At 40.2% G+C, this 2,500-nt stretch overlaps 1 protein-coding gene across 1 annotated transcript in view; it reads right to left on the bottom strand.

Annotated features, from left to right (window-relative positions):
* Positions 1-2,500, bottom strand: part of LOC125037568 — a 15,496-nt gene that overhangs the window by 395 nt on the left and 12,601 nt on the right. Inside the window, exon 5 of the mRNA XM_047630756.1 lies at positions 1-665. This exon is cut by the window's left edge and continues 395 nt beyond it. Coding sequence (XP_047486712.1) covers positions 661-665 — 5 coding nt within the window. The 3' untranslated portion in view covers positions 1-660. The remainder of the gene's footprint in view (positions 666-2,500) is intronic.

The following is a 2,500-nucleotide window of genomic DNA, read 5'->3' as shown; positions in this document are numbered from 1 at the left end:
GCATGAAACACTTTTTCAGTCTGGGATGTAATGTTTCAACCTCTAGAAATGCAACAGTGGAAGTTATTTCCAGAGATATGAGGAAGAATAGAATGTGTAAGTGGGATTAATCACATGTCTAAAATTACAAAGCAGTTGTTTCTCTGTGAATTTGAAAATAGTTAACTTAAAAAAAAAAGTTATATAGAAATCATTGTTTTCCGAATTCTGAAGAAGAAAACACAAAGGCCATTACAGATGTTATGCGTTCCCATCCCATATAGAAAGAAAAATAACTTTTAACTTCAGTTTTATAGGGATGACAAAGACTAACAAATAGACAGACTCCCTCTATGCAATGCCCTCATTAACCCCCCCCCCCTCTCGCCTTTTTAATATCATATTACCCTCTAGTACTGTTTAACCTCTAACTTTACCCTAGTCATTAATTCATTCCTAACCATTTTCGCTACTATGCTTTACCTTAGTGCTATATGACCTTGATGTCTAGCACGTTTATCTGTTTTAACTAATGATCTTTAACCTTCCTTAACGTCTATTTCGTGTGTTCCGTCCTTTCTTTATAAATATATTCGGAGGGAATGGCCTCTGCTGAATATACTGCTGAGTCATCTTCTGGTTTACTGAGAAGATGTGCAGGAGATGGAAATCAGCTCGATGTTATCCTGAAAGATTTTTTTTATGGATGAGTATGAATGTCAGAAGTCATTCTCTCTCTCTCTCTCTCTCTCTCTCTCTCTCTCTCTCTCTCTCTCTCTCTCTCTCTCTCTCTCTCTCTCTCTCTCTCTCTCTCTCTCTCTCTCTCTCCCTCTCTCTCTCTCTCTCTCTCTCTCTCTCTCTCTCTCTCTCTCTCTCTCTCTCTCTCTCTCTCTCTCTCTCTCTCTCTCTCTCTCTCTCTCTCTCTCCTCTCTCTCTCTCTCTCTCTCTCTCTCTCTCTCTCTCTCTCTCTCTCTCTCTCTCTCTCTCTCTCTCTCTCTCTCTCTCCTCTTCTCTCCTCTCTCTCTCTCTCTCTCCCTCTCTCTCTCTCTCTCTCTCTCTCTCTCTCTCTCTCTCTCTCTCTCTCTCTCTCTCTCTCTCTCTCTCTCTCTCTCTCCCTCTCTCTCTCTCTCTCTCTCTCTCTCTCTCACTTTCTCTCACTTTCTTTCTCCCTCCCCCTCCCTCTCTCTCTCTCTCTCTCTCTCTCTCTCTCTCTCTCTCTCTCTCTCTCTCTCTCTCTCTCTCTCTCTCTCCCTCTCTCTCTCTCTCTCTCTCTCTCTCTCTCACTTTCTCTCACTTTCTTTCTCCCCCCCCCCCTCTCTCTCTCTCTCTCTCTCTCTCTCTCTCTCTCTCTCTCTCTCTCTCTCTCTCTCTCTCTCTCTCTCTCTCTCTCTCTCTCTTTCTCTCTCACTTTCTCCCCTCTCTATCTATCTATATATCTATCTATATATCTAATAAAAAAGTCACAATGATATTCTTCATCAGACAATACAAACAACGAAATGTAAATGGGTAATTAATAAACAAATTAATACAACTATATAAGGCATAATGCGACATCAAAGGATCAAGAACTGAGTCAGGTCAAATGAGGTCATGGGAGGAGAGACAAGATCAATGACACCAGATGAATGCTTACGTAGTGAAATGGCATAAAGGTCATCTACGCTCCAGTGGTCAGCACAGAAGTTAAACGTAGGGAATTTAGGCAGATTCTAAGACTTTTCTCTCAACAATCACATGACTTGAGAATGAATGACTCTGGTGTTATTCCTGGTTTTATTAGCGCAATTCAGATGTAATTTATTTTTGTTTATGTCTTTGTCGAATGTTTAAATCGGTTTTGACAGATACACACACACACACACACAGACACACACACACACACACACACACACACACACACACACACACACACACACACACACACACACACACACACACACACACACACACGTACACACACACACACACACACACACACTCACTCACACACACAAATACAAAAACACATACATGCCATATTAGACTTTGGAAAATTAGGAGACTTAGTAGAGGCAAAATCTCACATAGCAATAAGTATTTAAAAGTTTTCTAATTGCTTTTACTCGTTTATGAAGGCAATGAACTGGCTACGTTATTGCGTGACCCCGCGGCCTTATACATGTCCGTATAAAAAAGAAAGAAGAACAAATGTATACATACACACACACACACACACACACACACACACACACACACACACACACACACACACACACACACACACACACACACACACACACACACGTACATACACACACACACACACACACACACACACACACACACACACACACGTACATACACACACACACACACACACACACATATATGTATATATATATATATATATATATATATATATATATATATATATATATATATGAATAACTTCACAGCGCAAGAGATGTAATCAGCGTGCGTTCGATTAAACTTTTCGTATAATTTCAGGTAAAGCTAAAATATGCAATTAATTTTGGTG

The sequence above is a fragment of the Penaeus chinensis genome, chromosome 23 (assembly GCF_019202785.1).
Source record: "Penaeus chinensis breed Huanghai No. 1 chromosome 23, ASM1920278v2, whole genome shotgun sequence".
Classification (NCBI taxonomy): domain Eukaryota; kingdom Metazoa; phylum Arthropoda; class Malacostraca; order Decapoda; family Penaeidae; genus Penaeus; species Penaeus chinensis.
The sequence above is the reverse complement of the archived record's forward strand: the minus strand, read 5'-3'. Positions and strand labels throughout refer to the sequence as shown.